This window comes from Colobus angolensis, unplaced genomic scaffold, assembly GCF_000951035.1.
Source record: "Colobus angolensis palliatus isolate OR3802 unplaced genomic scaffold, Cang.pa_1.0 Scaffold3, whole genome shotgun sequence".
In the NCBI taxonomy this organism is placed as follows: domain Eukaryota; kingdom Metazoa; phylum Chordata; class Mammalia; order Primates; family Cercopithecidae; genus Colobus; species Colobus angolensis.
The window spans coordinates 18,170,154-18,189,912 of NW_012116265.1; the positions used below are offsets into that span (position 1 = coordinate 18,170,154).

At 36.3% G+C, this 19,759-nt stretch overlaps 1 protein-coding gene across 3 annotated transcripts in view; it reads right to left on the reverse strand.

The window, feature by feature from the left end:
* TTLL5 (tubulin tyrosine ligase-like family member 5) overlaps positions 1 to 19,759 on the reverse strand; it is a 306,711-nt gene that overhangs the window by 213,194 nt on the left and 73,758 nt on the right. For 2 of the 3 annotated variants that reach the window (XM_011949526.1, XM_011949528.1), the window contains exons 16-19: positions 18,916 to 18,957; positions 11,487 to 11,600; positions 11,114 to 11,205; positions 3,731 to 3,793 (exon numbers count right to left, since the gene is read on the reverse strand). In XM_011949526.1, the coding sequence (XP_011804916.1) occupies positions 3,731 to 3,793; positions 11,114 to 11,205; positions 11,487 to 11,600; positions 18,916 to 18,957 (311 nt within the window). The remainder of the gene's footprint in view (positions 1 to 3,730; positions 3,794 to 11,113; positions 11,206 to 11,486; positions 11,601 to 18,915; positions 18,958 to 19,759) is intronic. The other variant, XM_011949527.1, reaches the window with a different exon arrangement.

Consider the following 19,759-nt stretch of genomic DNA (forward strand, 5'->3'; position numbering starts at 1 on the left):
AGACTCCATCTCAAAAAAACAAAACAACAACAACAACAACAAACCTCTACTGAAAAAAGATACTCTCCATTGTCTCTAAACTAGGGCTGGGCTCTAACCACACAAATTGAGTGCTATTCATGTTAAAATAGGGTTTTGTTTTTCTTTTAAAACACTCTCTTTCAATTTCCTTTCATTTAACACTCTTAAAAAATTTCCGGGTGGACAGTGGCTCATGCTTATAATTCTAGCACTTTGGGAGGCTGAGGCGAGTGGATTACTTGAGGCCAGGAGTTCCAGACCAGCTTGGCCAACATGGCAAAACCCCGTCTCTATTAAAAAAATACAAAAATTAGCCGCATGTGGTGTCATGAGCCCGTAAGCCCAGCTGCTTGGGAGGCTGAGGCAGGAGAATCGCTTGAACTCGGAAGGAGGAGGTTGCAGTGAGCCAAGATTGCACCACTGCACTCCAGCCTGGCCAACAGAGTGAGACATTGTCTCAAAAAAAAAAAAAAAAGTTCCCAGTTTTACCTGTACTCATTTATGTACATGTGTTTTTAATTCAGTACACTTTTATTGCCTATGTAGGTTCATCTACCCACCACAGAAAAGATACTCAGTGATTACATTACCACAAAGATCTCCTATGTTGCCCTTTTATAACTACCCATACCTCTTAAACCCTGCCCCATTAATCTGTTCCCCATTCTAAAATTGTGTCATTTCAAAAATATTATATAGAGTCACATAACATGTTTTGATATTGGTGTTTTTGTAGAGACAAATGCAATGTAGATGATATGTAAAGAAAAATCCAGTGAAAAGTTAAGTCTTCACCAAGATGTTTTGTCTTTCCTTTCCCATGTTTTCTATCCATGTTAATGTCCTGATATTGTCAGGTAATCATCAGAAAGTCTCAAAATGATTTTAAGTTTTTCACCCAGATAATGGTTTTCTCCAGTAATTTGCAATCATGACTTTACATTATAATTACCTGGGCAGCTTTTAGTAAGTACCAATACTTCACTCTGGGTGGGGGTGGGGGGTGGGGTGGGGTGAACGGGACATAAGCCAGGGTTAAAGCTACTGCCATAGTGTAAGACAGTATATAAGATACTGTTTGCCAGGACAGGGTGGGTAGGCTGGGGAGGAGTCAAGAAGGTAAGGAAGGTAGTCAAAAGTAACCTAAAAGAAATGAGTAGAGAATTAGTTTGAAAGTGGTTCTAACAATAACAAAATTAATTAGATTTGCAAGAAAGAAAACATCCATTCAGACTGATGAGAGAACAGATTTATTGGAAGATATGAGGACTTGCTACAAACACAGTCTCATTTTTTTCAATGCATGTTTCCGTGTGCGTGCCTACCACGTGGTAGGTTCTTGATACTGACAAAGATGAACATAACAAAGTACCTACTCTTAAGAGCCAACCTGGAAAGTACAAATTAGTCAACAGGCAATTATACAATCTGGGAATCTAAATTAGACTGAGTTAGGATAAAAGAAGGGCTGGGTGTACCTCTTCCTGATCTAGGATAGAGAAGGAAGGACAAAGCTAGAAGAATTTAGGGATGGATTGAAGGCCATTCCAAAAGAGGGGGAGTTTGTAAGAACAAGGATGTATAAAAGAGCAAGTAGAAATGGCCATGAGTTGGTGTGGAAAGATGATTAGGCTAAAAAGGTAGGCATGGGTAGATCATGAGGGTTTTTCTTAGCTAAACAGGGAAAATTATGTTTTTCTTAATCAAAGTTTTTAGAATGCTTCATAAGCAGGAGCTGTTAACTGGGGCCTGAAGAAAGAATGCAGGGAGTATACAAACTTGGATAGAAAAAAACTTACATCCTCTAATTGAAATTTAGCATTTCCTCCATATAAATGTAGGAAACTATCCACAGTAGTGGATTAATGTGACTTCATTACCAAAAGAAATAATGCATCTATTTTCATATTACTTTAGAATTATTACAACAATTTTGAAATAATGTCAATATTTATCATTCTTTGAAATTATGGTAGGTATCAGATCTGCTGCTAGGTCTTACTATTCAATATGTTAACAAAGAGGCACATGTATTATTACATCTCAAATTGTTTAGTTTTGGCTACTCCTAGGCAGATGCTTCCTCATTTTGGCTAATGTAGTGGTCCCCACAATGCCTACTCTGCCCTCTTTCCCCTTCCTGGGAAACCCAAGTATAGAAAGATCCAGCCTCAAGCACAGGGTCCACGTCAGTTCAGAAACAGACCTACATAACCTGTGAAGCAAACTACCTGTCTTAAGCAAACAGTTCATTACTTCTAAATATGACTGGACAAAGATCACCATACATTTGCAGATATATAAAAGTTAAAACTAGAAAAAGATGAATAAATACAACTAATCCACAAGAATTAAAATAATGCAAAAAACAGAAAGGAACTTTAAACAATCTAAAATAGAGATTTGAAAAGACATTACATCCATGAAATACTAAAACTAATCAAAAAGCAAAAATAGTTCTTGTATATTAAAAACACACTTGCCAAAATAAAAAACTAAATTAAACACCCCTATCCTGTGTGGGTAATAAATAACGATATAGATATGGTTGAAGATCGATTAGGTTTGGAAAACAAAATCCAAGAAATCGCCAAGAATTTAAAGCTAAGAGGCAAAACCAAAAGTATAAAAACAGTAAAGAAATACGGAGGCTATAGCCAAAATTTATCTAACAGGAATTCCACAAGGGGAGTAAAGAAAGGATAAGGGAAATACTTCCCACAGCTGAAAGACTGAAAGGCTGCACTCACTGCATAACCAAAATAATGAAAAATGGCGTATCAGAACACATCCTGGTAAAGTAGCTAAACTCTAAAGGTAAAAGAAACCTTGTAAAAGTTTTCATAGAGGGGAGGAAAAACCCACAGGTTTTATATGTATAAAGAAATGAGATTGTGTCTTCTACGTAAATCCAAAGATCTCTTTCTTTAGAACCTACATTACTTAATCGTAATTATCACAAATTTATAGAGACAAATTGCAAATCCCATGTATTTCCTGATACTAGATCATGAGATTGCAGATGGTTAAAATATGGGTATCTATTTTAAGAATCCTTCAAAAAAGGATTTTTTTGAAACCTACATCAAAATAATATAGGTTTCTCTAAATAACTAGGGTGCCATATTTTGATAATCAATTAATGAACTATAGTGCAATGCAGTTATGTCTCAGGGGCTAAAAGTATGTGGAACTAAGCAGCCCTGATTGCTGTGCTATTTAAATTCCAATGTCTGTTTTCCATCATTTCCTTCTGTTTTCCCTTGTATTGAGATTATCAGTTGTCATTTCTTATAAAAGTTTCAGTGTATTTACTTTATGAATTACCTTCCCTCCACTTTTTCCAATCTGGTAATTCTAATCTCTTCTGGTCTAGAAAAACAAATAATCATGTCTATTAAAACTGCATCTAAAGTATAATGGCACTGAGTAAAGGCCTTCCTTAAAGAAGAATAAAGTTTAAGGCATCTGTTAAAATTGCTCAAAGATCGTTATAGTTTAATTTTTGTCTTTTGGAAATGTTACAAAGTGCTGAGAGTTCATGATAAATTCTGGAAAAATGAGTCATGATATCATCCTTTCTACAGGACTTTTTTTTCTAGCAGAGATTTTACATAAAGACTTTTATAAGGTCTCTTTCCTTCTTTTACATGTACTTTCTTTTAATCTTGTGATCTAGTCCTAAATTTAAAGTTTAGCAAATCTCTACCTGTCCTGGAAGAGGCGTGTTGCCAGCATGTAGTTCATTGAGGTCTTATGCTCGAGGTAGGACCTGAAAGGCAAAGAAAGAAACCGGTTACTTCTTAAGCTAGTTCAAGAGGAAAATGTAGAAATAACACTATGAATCAAGCACACAAGTAACAGGGGTACTTATATACTGTTTTTAAAGAAACATACTGTTTGTAAAGTGGCAAAGGAAAAGACTGTTGATCAAATTTAAATTATAAGACACTAGAATAGAAACAAATAGAATAAAAAGAATAAGGAAAAAGAGGATTTAATTTAGAAAACAGAAAGAAAAACCAGCATTTCTTGGATTAACAGGTAATATGCTAAATTCAGAAAATAAGACTGAAAGATAAAAGAAAAATTAACAATAATTTATATATAGGTCAAATGAAACTGGGAATAGGAGATACATAAAGGGCCTGAAAATGTAGATAAGAGACTGTTTCAATCATGTTATTCCCTAACTTAGGAGCTTTCAGTGGCTCCTAGATGTCTACTGCTAAAGGCAAATACTTTCTCTTCCAAACTTTCAAAAGTTGGATCGTCTGTAACATCAATTCATTCACACTCTCTCCACACAGTTGCCCGACACGGATCCTACAGTAGAGTCAGCCAAGTCTCCCTAGAATGCTCTTGTCAGAGGCGTTTGAACTAGAGTAACTCCATCTTGAATAGGGGCTGGGTAAAATGAGGCTGAGGCCTGCTGGGCTGCATTCCCAGACGGTTAGGAATTCTAAGTCACAGGATGAGACAGGAGGTCCGTACATGATACTGCTCATAAACATCTTGCTGATAAAACAGGGAGCAGTACAGAAGCCAGCTAAAACCCACCAAAACGAAGATGGCACCGAGAGGAACTCTGGTTGCCCTCACTGCTACACTCCCACGGGCACCAGGACAGTTTACAAATGCCATGCCAATGTCAGGAAGTTACCCTATATGGTCTAAAAGGGGGAGGCATGAATAATCCACCCCTTGTTTAGTATACAATCAAGAAATAACCATAAAAATGGGCAACCAGCAGCCCTTGGGCTGCTCTGCCTATGGAGCAGTCATTCTTTTATTCCTTTACTTTCTTAATAAACTTACTTTCACTTTACCATATGGACTCACTGGAATTCTTTCTTGTACAAGATCCAAGAACCCTCTCTTGGGGTCTGGATTGGGACCCCTTTCCAGTAACACTCTCATAGCTCCCACTGATCTTTTGCCTCTGACTGGATACCTTCTCCCCATATCTCCTCTACGTCTATACAGTGGTCCTCCTTCTTGTTTCAGTTACCCACAGTAAACGAAAGTCTGAAAATATTACATGGAAAATTCCTGAGATAATTCATAAATTTTAAATTATGTACTGTCCTGAGGAGCGTGATGAAATCTCATGCATTCTGCTCGTTCCCACCAGGAATGTGGATCATCCCTGTGTCTAGCATCTCTGCACTGTAGACACTCCAGGCCCATGAATCACTTAGCAGTGCTTGTGTTCAAAGAACCTTATTTTACTTAATAATGGCCCCAACAGACAAGAGTAGTGATGCTGGCAATCTGCATATGCCAAATAGAACTGTAAAGTGCTTCCTTTTGGTGAAAAAGGTAAAAGTTCTTGACTTAAGGAAAAATAAATCATACGCTGGAGCTGCTAAAATAAAAACAAATTTTCTATCCATGATATCGTGAAGAAGAAGAAAGAAATTCATGCTAGTTTTGCTGTCACACCACAGACTGCAAAAGTGATGGCCATAGTGCATGGTAAGTGCTCAGGTGGAAAAGACATTAAATTTTGGGGTGGAAGACATGAACAAGTGACAGCGATGTGTTACGCGAGAAAGCACTGGGCCGATACAAAGACTTCAGCAAGGGATCTGAAATGAGTGACACTAAGCCATTTACTGCAAGTAAGGGATAGGTATTCAGGAAATCAGAAAGTCACATTCAGGAATACAGAAAGTCAACAGTAGCCTAACACCACGTCACAATGCCTATGGCATTCGCCTCACTTCATCTCATCTCACTGTATCATCTCACATCATCACAAAAGGAAGGGTAAGTACAGAACAGTAAGATATTTGAGGGGCCACATTCACATAACTTGTATTACAGAATATTGTTTTAATTGCTGTATTTTATTATTAGTTACTGTTAATATCTTCCTGTGCCTAATTAATAAATTTAACTTTATCATGGGTACATATATAGGAAAAAACATAGTACATATAGTTGACCCTCGAACAACGTGAGGTTTAGGGGCACTGGCCCCGCCACAGAGTCAAAAATCCGCATATAAATTTTGCTTCCCAAAAAGTTAATTACTAATAGCCTACTGTTTACCAGAAGGCTTAACGATAACATAAAAAGTGGATTAACACACATTTTGCATGTTATATGTATTACATACTGTATTCTTACAATAAGTAAGCTAGAGAAAATAAAATGTATTAAGAAAATCGTAAGGAGGAGGAAGAAGATCTAGTTGCTGTCTCGGGGTGGCAGAGTTCGAAGAAAATCCATGTATAACTTTACTTCAAATCCACGTTGCTTAAGGATCAAGTGTTTGGTACTGTCCAGTTTCAGGCATCCACAGGGGCTCTTCGAAGGTATCCTCTGCTGATAAGGAGTTTTCTACTGTACTACACCCTTCAAAAAGCAGATCAAGTTGACCCTGCTGTACAAAGCCTTCCCTGATATGCCCTACCATGTCTTTATTGTATGCCTGAGGACCTGTCATAAACTGTGCATACAGAGCAAACTTTTTGTTCTAGGAAAGCTGTATGATGCAGCAGGAAAAAAGGAGGATCTAGATCAGAATATCTGACCCAAGTCTCACTGTGTGGTTATGGACAAGTCACATTGTTTTACTGAGCCTTAGTGTCCCTCCCTGTCATAAAAATGTGAGTGAAATAATGAAGTATACAAAGTGCATTAAAATTACAAAAAGCTATACAAATATGAGCTCTTCTTCTTATTAAGAACATTATTAAGAATAAAGTAATAAAGCTATTCTTATTATATGTGTAAGTAATTTTCCATAAACATACTGTTAACTGTCAACCGACAGGGATCCCACCTGACATTTATTTTATACGCCAAAGAACCAAGCATAGTGCTAGACATTTGTTGATAATATACATGTATTAATAAAATGGCACATTTGTTAGTAGATAAACATATCTCCCACATTCTAGGTAAAGGCAGTTCAAGTAGTATGAATATTAATTGAGCCTCTTTTCTCAGAACGCACCAAGAGAGTTAGAGTAACTTACCAATGTGATTGGTAATTTAGGAAAAATAAACAGAAAATGATGTACTGAGCACCTCTCTTTTTTCTCTTGGGAGCTACTCCCCCCTTAGGAAATACATATCCTCTACTGCTCCTATAGGGTCAGCACTCTCCATACATGGCTCAGACCAACCTTGCTTACAATAGGAATATAAGTCTGTCCAATTCTGAAGCTTAACAGGAAGTGCATTTGCTTGCAGACAGTTATAATCAATTCCCCCAACCTACACTTTATCAGTAAAAAATAAAGTATTTTGGTTTCCGTCTATTTTAGTCCTTGTTTTATTTCTCAACTGGTTCAAAACCAACCTAACAAAGAAAGATATCATTGTTGGACTTCCTTAAGAGACCCCAAGATTATTTGAAATTGATTCCATAGAAAAAGATACTCAAAGTAAGGTCCTATATCTTGAAATACTCAAAAGTAAAGGGTCCCCCTTTCATTAATTAAAATATATGCTTTCTAGGAAATGTAAAAATTCAAGTTTTTTAAAAGCATTTCTATATATATATATATATAATTTTCAAGAAAACCCATGTAATATTTTTCTGTTGAATTCCTAGGTCTTCATAAGGTATAACTACATGAATAGCATATTTTAAAAGATAAAAGGATGATTTCTCTATGAACAGCTAGGTTTTCAAAACAAACAAGCAAATTTTATTAAATGGCTTTTTTTTTTTATTCTTCTAAGTTCTGCCTCTGTACTTAGAACCACGAACATCCCAACTAGGTTAAAATGCAGTCACCAGAGGAAAAAAGTGTGTTGCCCGTAAACAAGTACAAAGAGTCTCAACCTTACTAGCAATCATAGAAATGCAAATGAAGACCAAAATAAGATATTTTACTCCCACTAGATGGACAAAACTTAAGAAGTCCGACAGTATTGTAATTGGAGAAGATATGGATCAACAGACTCTCTCACACATTGCTGATAGTTGACACAGTCACTTTGGGAAACAATTTAGCATTACCTTTTTTCCTAAAGCATTATCTTTTAAAACGGAACATTCACATGTTTTAAGGCCCTGAGCCTATACAAAAACTTCAGCAAGGGATCTGAAATGAGCAACACTAAGCCACTTACTGGTTCACATATTTTAAGGCCCAGTAATTCCACTCCTAGATACATGCCCAGCAGACGCATACAAGAATATTTGCACCACAGCTGTCCTTAACAGCAAAAGCCCAGAAATAAGTCAAATCTTCAACAATAGGAGAACAGAAAAATTAACAGCAATATGAACATACAGTAAATATAATGAAGCACTGAAAAAAATGAACTGTAAATATTTGTAACATGAACCTGAATTATAAAATGCTGAATGAAAAAAGCAAGAGTACATAGAACATGTTTTTTTTCTTTTTTTTTTTTAAGAAAAAGTTTTAAAGTGATTAAAACAAAACAATAGAATTCTGATTCTATACATGAGAGGATAACTGTTACAGGACAAGCTCTCCTACCATCAACAGCTAGAAAAGTTTACAAGTTATTCGAAATAACTATTTTTTATTAAACAACTGGCAGCACAGGACTGTGATCTCTGACAGAGGGAAATACACGAAGTACAGCTGCCCTACATTTCTGCCTAAAGGCAATTTCCAGACTGTATAGAAAGAGAGGAAATGCAAATAGAGCCCAACTGTCTCTGAAAAGAGATAACAGAAATCAGATTTCTAGGGAGTGGCTAGAATTTTCAAAGCAATGTCCTGCAGAAGAAGTTGTGCAGAAGAAGATATCCAAAAATGATCATGAGGGACCCCTTGAATCTTCAGGTGAATACAAATCTGCTTAGGTATAGGGTGAAAGTCCACAAGGCTGAGTAAAGTGCAACTATCAGAATAAAGAACAAATTAAGGAGAAGGTAAGGTGTAAGCTGAATAATTCCCAGAGTTCACATGAGGTTGCAAATTGAGTTTCTACCAGACAGAATGAAAAGATCTCTCTGAACGTGGGGGTAATTTAACAGACAACTCCAAAAGAGTCTTTAGTGGAGGAGCTAACCTGGATCTAGACAAAAAGCTACTATAAACGAACCATAACAATGCTTAAAAATAAGCCGGAAAAAGATAAGTTGATCTACAAGTAACTTAAGTGCCTGACCAAAAAAAAAAAAAAAAAAAATTCAAAAGGGTTTAAAGAAGACAATAAAATCCAAACACTCAACAATATAACATTTACAATGTCTAGCATTCAATTAAAAAAATTACTGTACATGTGAAGAAACAAAAATGTGACCCATAAACATGATGAAAACCAGTCTATAGAAAGAGACCCCAAAATGACAGATAACAGAAAAAGATATTTTAAAACATTTATTATAAATATTATAACATGTAAACAAAAATGTAAAGGAAATCACGAATATAATGAAAAAGAGAAAAAGGAGACACAAACACTGATGAAAAATAAAATATCTGAAATGAAAATTTCACTTAATAGAGGATTTGGCACTGCATACAAAATGATGAATGACCTTAGAGACACACACAAATACAAAACCATCCCAAATTAAAGAAAGAGAGAAAAAAAAGTCTGAAAAAACATGAGCACAGCCAGATTTGTGGTAAAATATAAACTAAGTTAACATGTAACCAGAGTTTCAAAAGAAGACAGGAAAGGAGAACATTAGAAAAAAATATTTGAAGAAATAAAGGCCAAAAGTTTTCCAAATCTGAATAAAACTATAAACCCATAGATGAAGAAGCTCAATGAATCCCAAACACAAGAAACATGAAGAAAATGACACCAAGGCACATCATAATCAAACTGTTGAAAATCAGTTGTGGCCAAGCACAGTGTCTCACACCTATAATCTCAGCACTTTGGGAGGCCAAGGCAGATGGATCACTTGAGCCCAGGAGTTCAAGACCAGCTTGGGCAACAAGGGGAGACCCCATCTCTATAAAAAATACAAAAATGAGTCATGCACGTTGGCATGCACCTGTAGTCCCAGCTACCTGGCAGGCTGAGGTGGCAGGATAGCTTGAAGTGGAGCCCAGAAAGCCAAGGTTGCAGTAAGCCAAGATTGTGCCACTGCATTCAGTCTGGGCAACAAAGTGAGACTCTGTCTCCAAAAAAAAAAAGAAAAAAAAAAGAAAAGAAAAGAGGAAATCAGTTATAAAGAGATAATTCTAAAAGCAAACTGAGAAAAAAAGACATTATGCATAGAAGAACAAAGATAATAATTGCTGTATGCTTCTCATCAGAAAAATGCAAGCCTGAAAATGACAAAAAGACATTTTAAAGGTGCTGGGGATTGTACATGAATGCTCACAGCAGCTTTCTTCAAAGGAGACCATAACTGAACACAACCCAAATGCTCTACAATAGATGAGTGGTATATTCTGGTATATTCAACTAATTCTGGTATATTCAAACAATGAAATAGTATATAATAATAATAAAGAATGAACTATTCTTCATAAACCAACACATATGAATATGAAAAACACTATGCTGAACAAAAGAGTCCAGATACAAAAGAGTACACACTGTATGATTCCATTTATGTGGAACTGTGGAAAAACTGTAATGACAGAAGGCAGATCATAATGTCTGAAGCCCGGGGTCATGTGGAGGATTGAATATAAAAGGGGATAAAGAGGGCTATGAGGGTGATGGAAATATTTTATATCTTCATTGTGGTGGTAGTAGTGGTTAAACTGGTGCCTATTGTTGCCAAAAATCATCTTCAAATTGTACATTTAAAATAGATGCATTTTACTGCATGTAAACTAGATCTCAATAAAACAATATACTGCTTAGACACACATATAGATAAAACAATTTTTTTTTCAAATCAAGGTAATGATAAACACAAAGTTTAAGACAGTGTCTAACCCTCGGATAGGAATCTAGTTAGGAGGGAGGCAGGGGAGTAAAAGGGAGAAATAATACACAGGTATATTAAATTACTGTCAATAATCTAGTTCTTGGGTTGGGTAATATTAATAATATTATAAATAAACAAACAAAATAAGAAAAGCATCATCGGGGGGAGCAATGATGACAGTGTATCACAATTAATCTAATTCTATAGACCTCAGGTAAAGAATAAAAAAAAAAAAGGTAGTCACCTCACCCATATATTTCCCATGTCTCAGACGTAGGAAATATGCGAATAAATCCACCTCTCCGATCATTCTCCTCCTTCACCCTCCGTAAAACTTTGATCTAAATGAAAGATAAGATAAAATGAGTACCTATTTTGACAACTGGAGTCCATGTGGCTATAGGACAAAGGAAGATACTTATGACTCAAGAATGTGAAAGCAGCATGAAGGGAGAAATTAATTCCATTTAAAATGTTCTTCCCTAAGAAAACATTTCTCCTATCTTGAATCTTTCTCTTTCCAAAGTAAGACATGAGTTTGTCATGAATATTATGAATCACTCACTACTTTTTGCTAAAACCTGTGTTACCCCACAAAAGCCTAAAATGAACTTATCTTTACCTCCTCCATTGACAGACCAAGCACAGAACCACCCAACTTCCCTGGCCCTTTCTCTCGGGCTGAGCCCACGAGGTTTTTCATTTCCGCATCACTGGCAGAGAGTGGACGGGAACGCTAAGGAGAAGAAAATGAAAATAGTAAAATAAAATGTTTTAAGCTTTCATTATTCCTCATTACCCTGTTCATTCCCTCAACCTCATTATCTTTCCTAAGATATATAAGCTCAAATTCACAGACCACTTTCTGTAATTAATCTCAGCCTGGAACCCCAGAAAACAGATGAAAGCTAATAAACTCAAAGGCAAGAGGAGAAAACAGAACAGTAAAAGAACACTATGGGTTGAGAGAGTAAAGAGAAGAAAGAAAGAATAAGGTCTATGTGACTTTCTAAGCTAGTATTTAACCCAAACCTTGGTTTTAGAGCACATCCAATACTTCAAGGATACGGAAAAATCTGAAAATGCCCTCAATAGAAAAATAAATGTGATTTATTTCAGTGAGTATACTCTTTTCAGCACAGGAGATGAAGAATTAAGAAAACTGAGACATAAGACACAAAATCAAGGAACAATCTATTATATTTAAAATGAAAAAGTTGGGCTGTGAAATGTTTTACAATTTGTGGGGGAAATATTGAGATGAGAGTCATCAGTGACACAGAAAAGAGCTGTGGCTAAAAGGCTATCACTGTGGTTGCCGGACTTCAAGAGGTCTGGAACAAGGGTGACTACCCTGGGTACTCCAAGAAGGCAGCCAAATGGGCTGTGTTCATCACTAATCCCAGAAGAGGATCTCAGCTATTTTAGCTTCTACATGATGATGAGGGAGGTCATCTGAAAACACAAGTTTTAAGTGATTTTGATTTTATGCGAGTGGAGAAATAGGAAGGTAAAAAAGGAAGTCAGTATAAAAGCATGATAATACACTATTATTGAAATAGATGACGTGACAGACAAAAATAAGACAAATCTGCCAAGTAGAAAGAGTAAGAAAGAATTCACCCACTATGGGTGCAAATTGTCCTCCTGATTCTTAGAAGTAACTTCAACCAGAGAGCAGCAGCCCCATTGTCACCAGGTATTATTTGTCTTTCTCTATTTGTAGAATATCTATTCAAAGGCATTTTGGTAACTAACTTTTGGCCTTTTTAGCAACACCCGTTGTTATGGACTGAATGTTGGTTTCTCTCAAAAATTCTCATGTTGAAGTCCTAACCTGCAATGTGATAGCATTTGGAGATGGGGCTTTTGGAAGGTAATTAAAGTCAGATGAAGTTGTGAGAGTGGGGCCCTGGTGTAATGGGATTAGTGTCTTTATGAGATGGTGGCCAGGTGCGGTGGCTCATGCCTGTAATCCCAGTAATTTGGGAGGCCAAGGTGGGCGGATCACGAGGTCAGGAGATCAAGACCATCCTGGCTAACATGGTGAAACCCCGCCTCTACTAAAAATACAAAAAATTAGCCGGGTGTGGTGGCAGGTGGCTGTAGTCCCAGCTACTCGGGAGGCTGAGGCAGGAGAATGGTGTGAACCCAGGAGGCGGAGCATGCAGTGAGCTGAGATCACGCCACTGCACTCTAGCCTGGGCAACTCCAGCCAGTGTATGTACAAAGAAGAGGCCATGTGAGCATACAACAAAATAGAGACCTACAAGCCAATAGAAAAAAGCCTTAGAATGAAGCCTGTCTTGCCACCACCTTGATCTTGGATTTCTCAGCCTTCAGACTGTGAGAAATAAATTTCTGTTGTTTAAGCCACTCAGTCTATGGCATTTTGTTATGACAGCCTGAGCAGACTAATATATTCATGTACACAAATAACCAACCATGGATGGTTTTATCTTTGGACACAAGAGAGACCAACTAACCAATCTCCAAAGCTACCATGGGAGTTATAAAAGCTAACTTTTCTGATCGGCAACTCCATGATGGATATCTGTAACAAGAAAACCATGAAATCAACAGATGTAAGCAACATGTGAAGTGCAGGGGCTTTTCCTGTGGTATCTTCAACATCCAGAACAATACACTGTACTTGGCATGAAGTCAATCAAGAAATATTGGTTGAACAAACAAATAAGTGAAAGTGCTGACATCAATCATGGCTAGAAGTAAACTTTGCAGAAGGATTTCGGGAAATATTTTTACTTACTCAATCTCTGGGAATACATTAAACAGTAGATGTTAAAATGAGAGGGTTTATAGGGGAAAGTTGAAAGATTTAGGAAGGAAACAAATATAAATAATATAACCATTGTTTATAAATCTTTGAAAAGTGTGAATGCTTATTTAATATATAATTTGGAAAAGCCAAAAATATTAAATGGATAGTTTAAGGACTTTTCTCGTGATCACACACGAGATTTATTGTTTGCCAAAAAATACTTATCTAGTTCACGCATGACAGCCTCTCTGATCATAAAGCCACTGGCAAAGCCTGGTGCTGTGGCTCACACCTGTAATCCCAGCACTTTGGGAGGCCAAGATGGGTGGATCACCTGAGTTCAAGAGTTCGAGACCAACCATGGCCAACATGGTGAAACCTCGTCTCTACTCAAAATACAAAATTAGCTGGGCGTGGTGGCACATGCCTGTGGTCTCAACTACGTAAGAGGCTGAGGCAAGAGAATCGCTTGGACCCTGGAGGCAGAGGTTGCAGTGAGCCAAGACTGCCCCATTGCACTCCAGCCTGGGTGACAAAAGCAAAACTCTATCTCAAAAAACAAACAAACAAACAAAAACAAAACAATAAAGCCACAGGCAGTTGTCCTCTATAGTTAAGTAGCTTTCTTACATGACACTATCTAAGGGCCTCAAATCTCAAATTATGTAAAGACAGAGTAAGAAATAAGCATTCATGTAAATGATATAATAAAAATAGGTATTTTTATTAAGCATTTAAGAACAGAAAGAATGTTACTTAGAAGTTTAATAAACTGAAAGCTATATCAAAGTTTAATTAAAAGTATTTAAAGAAAAAGTTATTAACTATTAAACAGATTAAGAAATGCCTGGCTGTATTTAAAAGAACAGGGTTCAAATCACTATTGAATAACACCTAATGAGAACCTCCAATTCCTGGATATGGTTTTTAATGGTTTTTTAATATTCCTGGCTTCTAGAAATTGAGATAATGATGTGGCAACCTTCTCCTACTAACCTAATGTGGTTTCTCTAACCAATGAATTAGCACCCCAAAACTCTTAAAACTTCTCTGCCAATCACTTTCAAAGAGTTGTCTCCCATATACATTCACAACCACTCCTTTGTTACAGCCTACAATTCCAGGTCTAGCTACTGTGTACATATTTGTGGACTGTTTGGGGTCGGGTAGAGGCACGTAGGAATTCAGGTCTGTGCTTCTAGTTGGGGTATTTAAGCGCTCTGAGAAAGGTCTATAATTCTGTGACCTGAATTATAGACACAGATGAAAGAAAAGGCAGAGAAAGAGAGAAGAGAAGAAGAAAGGATAAGGCGGACAGAAAAAAAGAAAATAAATGCTTATGAGTGTTGCGGAGACATACTTGGAGATTAAAAACAAAGCAAAGGTTAAAAAAAAAAAAACAAAAAACAGAATCAGACTGATTTGAAAGGCCATCAAGACTATCAAAAACAAGGCAAAACAGTCCAAATGCAAGTCATTCTGCAGTTTTGCCTTTGGGCACATCAACTACATTCTCTGGGTGGTAGATATAATAAATCCACATATTTCCATGAGTTGACTGAATGTATTAAGGAAATAAGGGTCCTCTGAACTTAGAGAGGAGACCCATTGCCTCTGGCTAAAAGATACATGATTTAGATATCCAGTGCTCAGATACATTATAAACTGTCAAATTACTGTCAAGTTAAGAATTCTGCCATGCAACATGCACCAAAGATAAATTTATCAATAGTACAACTTACGATTCAGAAATCTTCCCAGAGAAGAAATCTTACATATCTAACCGTCATTGCTAAGGAACAACTGGCTGAAAATGTGAAATTACCGAGACAAGGAACCACCAGTCTCCACTCAATCAAAGAAGTAAGAAACAGATGTTGAATCAGAAAATGACTCTCAGCCTAAAAAAATCTGGCAAGTACCAGTGATGAGAAGAACTTAACAAAATGTGGAATGGGGAAAAATGGCAAGATACCCTAAGGATATATCATAATTGAGAGGCAAAAATAAAATTTGCTTGAAAGAGAACACATGCAAAGAATAAAAATCTCCCAATGCAGTTTTACAAAGTTTGGAATTCTTCATTAAAAGCAAAGGAATTAGAAATAGCTCAACTTATATGTGATACATTTTACCATCTAAAAAACAAAAGGTAAAATCAAGTTTAAAAGCAAAATGAATGCTATCAAATGAAAGAAAACAAATGGAAAAGACCACATTATCAATAAATCTGAGTGGAAATGGATCAAAAAAATGGTTTCTAAGAGAAGGTTTAAACATACTGATAATCAGGGTATACTTTGAAACTGGTGGGTAGAGGGGAGAAAGTAAGTAGGCTTGTGTAACAGTAAAAAATAAAATAAAATAAAAAGAGATATGCAACATCTAGAAATTTGGAATAAATGTAAGCCAGCAGATCTGAGAGACATGCATTGTGTTATTAAGGAAATTGGCTTTAAAAACAAACAAAACTTACCAAAACCACTTATAATTATGTCTGAAAAACTGTGAAGAACTGAGGAGGTACCAGATTAGAAAAAAACCAAATGAGGTACTAATTTTCAAAAATGTAAGAAATTTGCTCCTGGTGGTTGCTGCCTGGTAAATCTAACTTGAATCCCTAATAAAATAATGGAACAAATATTAAAAGCAAAAAATCCCTAATAATTTAGAGGATTATGGGCTTATGAAGAATAGTATGGAGAATGCTTTACTTTAAAACATGCTTTAAAAGTTTGATTTTTAGGACAAGATTTTTAAAAGGGGAACTATAGCAATATATTAAATGTCTTTGGATTTGAGAAAATTTCATAAAATTTTTATTCTAAATTATATTTCCAGTTGGAGGTTAGTGCCAGAATATAACACATCAACAAAAACTGAAAACAGTGTAACTGTAAGATAAATAGCAGTGAATCAAACAAAAGAGCATTTGTGGATGATGGCAAATGTGAAAAACATGACTATAAACAGGTGAATATCAAAATAACAAGAGATCTTGACACTGGGAAAATCAAAAGACTCAAAAGTGTGAAGGGGAGTAAATCTTCTTAGTATAAACTACATGTCTAGCACTTATCCTGAATATTTTACCTCTATTTTATCATTTCTTTCTCACCAGAACTTCATGTATATATTATTATCCCCACATGACAGATGTGGGAATTGAGCCTCAGAGAGGTAAGAGAACTTGCCCAAAGGTCTAATTGCTAATTTTTGGCAGAGCTAAAATTTGAATCCAGGTCTATCTGACTGTAAAAGTCCATATTCTTTCCACAGTTCCATGCAATACAATTTCTGGTGAGTGGAAAATTTGAACCATGGACATTAAAGAGAAAGGAGAAATATAGAGATAATGGTTTAAAAAGGAAAAGGCAGAAAAAGGGCAAAGAACTAAGAGAATTCACAATCTGACAGCAACAGAAAAAGAAAGCTTGATACAGTCTAACTGGTCAGAACAGAGACTTTTTTTTTACTTAACTCCCATGAAAATACCTGTGAAGTTAAGAGTGCTTCGTTAACAGAAAGACAATGACAAAATAGAACATTGCAAAGAACAATAAAAGTCAAAGAATTCAACTTCTATAAAGCTGGCTGAATAAAGCCAGAAAGGCTTTATGTCGCGGAAGCAAGTGTTCAAATACATCACTATTAAAGAGAGGTCTTGCTCTCCCACAAGCCTATTACAACCTATGGTAATTCAAGCAATGCAACTAGATGTAATGGAATTAAAATTGATAATGAGAAATTAAGATTAGAATTACATATCAAAGGCTGGGCATGGTGGCTTATGCCTGCAATCCCAGCACTTTGGGAGGGCCGAGGCGGGCAGATTGCTTGAGCTCAGGAGTTCCAGACCAACCTGGGTAACCATTCGAAACCCTCATCTCTATCAAAAATACAAAAAATTAGCCAGGCGTGGTGGTGTGCACCTATAGTCCTAGCTACTCAGGAGGCTGAGGTGGGAGGATCACCTGAGCCCAAGAAGTCCAGGCTGTAGTGAGCTGTGATCGCGTCACTGCACTCCAGCCTGGGTGATGGAGTGACACCCTGTCTCAAATAAACAAGTAAAAATAAATTAGAATTACATATCAAAGACACTTCTTTAGAGCCAAATGCCACAGGCTATGAAAGAGTACTCCTTTCCTGACGTACTCCTTTCAGTACATTAGTTCCAGGTATATTTAGAAGATAAGCTCTTTGGAGTCAACAGCCTTATTGTGTTGTTTTTGCCATGGGAGCAGCTAGCATACTTAGGTATTTACTAAATATAAAACACTACATATTATAGAGTTTCGAATTCTACCAACTAAGCCCCAAAACTCATACTACAGAACAACATTAATCAGTTACTAAATATTAGACAAGGCATCCAGTAAGTTATTTTTCATTTCTTGGATTCACATAAACCATATAAATCACTTTATCAGAAACAGTAGCTAAGAAAGTTACGAGTCAAGCATTCAAGCTTACCAGAAATTGCATCAGAGAGTACAAATGCCAAAATAAATATATTGGAGCTTTTTGCTAAACAATAGTTGCAGTGACACATTTATATATGAGAATATCTACATCCCTCATACTAAAACATCAAATAGCAGGCACAGGACCCCCACTGCTAGCCTATTACTTCAAAAAAAATTTTTTAAATCTGTGCAGAAGAAAGCAATGGTTAATCTCAAACACTGCTAACAAAAACAGAAAGAAAGCAAATGCTGATCATTCAGAAAGAAAGATGTTTGTATTTCAAAGGTGGCATCTGAGATACTATTGTGGCAGAGCTTCTAAGATTTATAAACTGCAAATCACTACATATTTGAAATGTCACCTGTTAAGGAACGCAAATACAACCCAACACCCAATATGAAAACATTTCCAATATTAAGCTATAGACAATAGTATGTTTCGTAAAATGTTTGAAAAAAAAAAATGAAGTTCATTTGTGAACTGGAAAATTTCCTTCCCGGAATATTTTGGTCAAAGTGATAGATATGCCTTTAAGCACCTGTTCATCATTTAAATTCAACAGCCTCCATCTCGGTATAATCACTATCAGGAAAAGAGGATCCCTAAGTTCCTGTATCGTCTACTCTTATATTCTATAACCAAAGAGACTTCTATGCATTTATTTTCATTTATTTTGTTAATAAACTGCGCAAAAAAATAGGTACATAAAAATATGTACCACGAAAAACTAAAGCTAAAAAATTTTCCATTTGGAGAATGAAAATAAAATTTGAATGAAGTTTCCAAAAGATCTAGAACTTACCTGCTTGGCCTTTGATGACTGAAACTGTGCAGATACTGGACGCTATAAAACACAGAAAAATGGAATAAACCCTTATCTTCTCCTAATATGCCTACATTTTCCATCTCATAGATCTATGATATTAAAAAGGAAAAAATAATCTCCAAGCAGAAACTAAAAGCAAGAGCCCTACACTTTGTAGTTGGAAGGTTAGAACATTGATTATCTTTCACACTGCTTTCTCCTATGCCATATATATTCCAGCTTCAACTTCTAACCACTGAGGGCACAATCCTATTGCCAGATACTGAAGATCCTGAAGTCAACTAGTCCGCCTGACAAACTGGTTTCACACAGTACACATAACTAATCTACAGTTCCTTTAGCCTTTATATAAGTGTCCTGTAGGCTGCTTATGGATGAAATCATGCCATTACCTACCAGTTGGCAAAACAAACATTGAATAGATTTTCTAGAGTTTGCAAAGAGTTGCCAATAAAGCTGACAGGCAAACTAAGAAAAGGGATCAATTCATCCAAGATTGGGAATACACTACCTCTAGAAGTGAAACCTGGCAGAAACTATGTTAAAGCTGCACAGAAATATTCATGATCCTTTACACATAATCCTGTGGTTCTTGCCACAGATACTGCAGGAAACAATTTGCAAAGGAATGTGGCTGCCTAAATTAAGTTTTCCTAGTACACCTAGGTTAATCCTCTACTTTTCCTTATTAAAAATTAAAGAAAACCCTTTGATCTGTGATGATGCACTGATCAAGTACAACCCTGGTAACTGATTTTGTATCTAATCCAAGATAATAGCCTTTAAAATACAGTACACTCTGTTCCACATCCCAACATTA